The sequence below is a fragment of the Sipha flava genome, unplaced genomic scaffold (genome assembly GCF_003268045.1).
Source record: "Sipha flava isolate LNK unplaced genomic scaffold, YSA_version1 314_pilon_pilon, whole genome shotgun sequence".
Lineage (NCBI taxonomy): Eukaryota > Metazoa > Arthropoda > Insecta > Hemiptera > Aphididae > Sipha > Sipha flava.
The window spans coordinates 535,824-539,977 of NW_020272994.1; the positions used below are offsets into that span (position 1 = coordinate 535,824).

The following is a 4,154-nucleotide window of genomic DNA, read 5'->3' on the forward strand; positions in this document are numbered from 1 at the left end:
TTATCCACGCGTGTGGTTTTCAATATTCCTAGAACTCCCTTATTATGTAATTATTATTCTATGACTACGCAGGATGCGACATTACATAGTTCTACAAATTGTAACACCATAAATACTGTTTTGTTATGTGTCACTGGCTCGATTCCAAATTGTGCAGTCAAAGATAGACATGAGACTTGAACTTTTAATATATTTAATACATTTATTTTTTAATTCTAAGTGTTTAACCAAATTCTACTACTAAGTGACGTGAAGTAGCTTGCAGTTCCGTGACTAGAACTCATCTGATTTGAGTTCGTTTTCATCATCCTTTTATATTGCTCCATTAACGTCATAAGACTTGTTGTTTTGGCAATATTCAGCGATAGGCCTTGTCTCTATTCTAGGAATATAGATTAACATTTAACGCACCTTCCAACTATTAATCGGCTCACAACCAATTAGTTTTAAATATAACAATATAATGTCTTATGCAATACATATAATATTGTGTTACATAATCACACACTGTTTCTATTTATATATGGTAGCCCATAACATTTCCTCAGTAAAAGAAAGGTTTTGGTTTGCAATACAGAAATCTTTTATATTTTTCCAATATTTTTCTAGCTTTTTAAATAATTACAATATTTTCACATCTTATTTGACAATACATAACATTCTCAATATATATATGTTTTACATTAAACATTTAGTAAATATTAACATTTTTTTTTTTTTATAACATTTAATTTTTACATCATATTTCTTAATTCTAAAACAGAATACAATTTAGTTATTACTTTGGTTAGTGATTTACAATTTTTTTTTTTAAACATGCAAAACTTTTACAATGTGATATACTTAACTTACTAATGTTAGTATTACCTATTCACCAAATACAATTTTTTTTAATATCTTATATTAACCCTTAAATGCACGATTTTTTTTTTTTTTTTAAATAAATCTCTTTAAACTAATTAACATACCAGCAATTCAGGAAAAATAATGAAAAAAATCACAAACTCTATCTTAAAACTCAAAATTGAGTTTTTAAGTATGTTGCATTTTTGCAACAGTGGGCAAAAATGATATCAATAAATTTTATAACACCTACATTTTTTTTCACATGAATAATTCACTTTTGTCATAATCAATAGCAACCATATATATTTGTATTTCATAAATTATTATGTTAATTGTAAAAAATAATAATTATTTTAATTGTATTATAATAACAATAAATTAAACTTTTAAAATATTAAATAATATATAATAATAATAAAATTAACATAAAAACTTCAACTTTTAAAATAAATTCATCACTTTTGAAATACTTGTGAATTATAAAACAATAACAGAATAACTAAAATAATAATAATACAACAAAATTAAATAACATTTTTATCACAGATTATTCATCATGAAATCTATTAAAACATGTTTTAGTCTTTGAGTTGCATAAAAGAATATTACATTTGTTACACTGTATCCAGGTGTATCCATTACATTTTGGGAATTTACATCTTCCTCGTTTATCAGCCCTTATTTGAGAATGTCCAACACCATCAGTTCTAACTGCCCGAGTTGAGTGCATAGCCAAAGCCCTTGTCGAAGCCCTTTTAGTTTCTATAGATATAGAACGACGTCCTCTTTGATTCTTGAAATCTCCTGATTTTGTTAATGAGTATGCTATATTCTTTCTCCAGTCAGCTAGCTCAAACTGCACAGGTAAATTCTGTTCTTCTTTGACCCTCTTATATAATAACCATGAATTTACAACTGTCAAATCAATGAAATGGTAGAACAAATGAATATACCACTTTCTGGAACGCATTTTTATTTTGTACCTCCCTATGAGTGAATCTAATAAATCTTCTCCCCCCATATGGCGATTGTATTCAGTTACAACAAATGGACAAGCTACCTCAATTTTACTTTTTGTAGAGCGATTGAATCTTTTTACTATAGTTTCAGGTAATTTTCCAGCATAAGTTGACAATAATGTTACAGGCTTGTTATCTTTCCATGTTAATGCTGATATAGGTGTATTTTTATATGAAGAAATATATTCAACAGATTTTCCTCTTGACAATTTTTTTTGCATTTTTGAATCATTTAACTCTACATTGAGCAAATTAAATTTTATACTCAAAATTTTTTTTTAAAAATAATAATTTTATGTAAATATTATACTACTATACTGGAAAAATATTTTTTTTCAAATAAAATACATTTTGAGCCTAAAATTGGCATTTTTGCAAATGTATCATAAATGATACATTGCGCATTAGCGCTAACTAATTATTACTTATTTTTATAGACTGACAATATTCAAATCTCATAAGTAATTTCCATCAATTTGTTATTTTATTGTTTGATAAATATTTTTACTATCAAAAAACATAATAAAAAAAAAGTAACAGTTTATATAGTTAAATAATAATAAAAATAATAAAAATTAAAACCTTTTTTCTGTCTACAAAAGACAAATTAATAACAGTTTATACAGTTTAATAATAATAATAATAATCACAACCTTTTTTATGTCAATAAAATACAAATTAATGACATTTAATATTATAGAATTAATAATAATAATAATAAAAATTTTAAACTGTTCATATAGAATTAATAATAATAATAATAATAATAATAATAATTAATAACAGTTTTATAAAGTATAATAATAATAAAAAAAAATCACAACCTACTATGGAACAGTATGAAAAACATGAAAACAATTTCTATTAGCATTACAACAAAAATGGTTTCTGTATTTTGTACAAATACAATAAGAAAGTTTTCCACAGCCTGGTAATTTACATCGAAATCTTGTTTGAGTAAAAGTTGGCCAGTGATCAGTTAGGTCCAATCTAAAATTTTTGGGTGGCATTGTATTATGATTGTATTAAAATCCAATTTGATTACTCCAGTATCTACGGACATTTGGAATTTGGACCACAGAAGTAAATATACAAATTCCAACATACTTTTTCAAATCATTTATAGTCAGATGTAATAATTTATTTACATTAGTTTGACTACAATATAAATGTGTTTGATGCCTTATTTGTTCATATAAATCTTCAGAAAAAAAATATGAGAAATAATCCAAAGGAGTCTTTAAATTTTTTATATCATTAGGAAGCTCGACATTAGTATGTTCTAAAGATTGTGGATGAGGACAATAGTTCCCTTTTTTCCATTTTATGGCTGAAAGTTTAACCTTTAGTGTGTTGAAATTATGTACATTATTTTGAACAGGTTGGGATTGATTAGGCAAAATGTTAGATTCTTGTTCATTTGGACCATTAAAATTATTGAACTCAATGGGCAAATTTGCAATATCTAAAGTGTCATCAAATTCATTCAATAAATCATCATATTCCTGTGGTAATATTAATAGTAAAGTGTTATTTTCAAATTGTTCTATAACATCAACTAAAAACAAAATTTAAAAAAAAAGCTGAATATTTAAGTACAGAATTTAAAATATAATGAAATGATAGAAGGTATACCTAAATCATCATATTCCTGTGGTAATATTAATGGTAAAGTGTTATTTTCAAATTGTTCTACAACATTAACTAAAAACAAAATTTTAAAAAAAAGCTGAATATTTAAGTACAGAATTTAAAATATAATGAAATGATAGAAGGTATACCTAAATCATCTTCATCATTAGAATCTTCCAAATCATCATCACTCATATTCCAATCTAACAAGTTTAACATTTCTTGTTCACTTAAAGGTTTAGGCATCATTAAAAATAAAATTCAAAAGCTACTGCAATTAAAATAAAAATTATGCTGGCATGCAAAAAATGTATAAATATAATATAATATTTCAATTTGTTTTCCATGAATGCGCAATGTATCATGGGTGATACATTTAGAAAAATCATGCAATGCGCAATGTATCATATAAGATACATTTAAAAAAAGTTACATAAATCATATACTTACCAAGAAATCGTCGTAAACCACTGTATTTATTTAATCTTGACAATATACTTATTTAAATTATAATTTTTTTCAACGCATAAAACAATTAGATCAATAAAAAAACATCATTTGAAAATCTGTTATTTTCTGAATATGTATTCAGTATTAAAGTGATAAAAACTTCTACAATCAGTTATTTTGGAGGGAAATTTAATAAGAATAATAATT

At 24.7% G+C, this 4,154-nt stretch overlaps 1 protein-coding gene across 1 annotated transcript; it reads right to left on the reverse strand.

Annotated features, from left to right (window-relative positions):
- Nucleotides 1-1,393: 1,393 nt before the first annotated feature.
- LOC112686564 (piggyBac transposable element-derived protein 2-like) lies at nt 1,394-2,086 on the reverse strand. Its single transcript, XM_025558912.1, has one exon. The coding sequence runs from the start codon at nt 2,084-2,086 to the stop codon at nt 1,394-1,396; it is 693 nt and encodes a 230-aa protein (XP_025414697.1).
- Nucleotides 2,087-4,154: the final 2,068 nt, after the last annotated feature.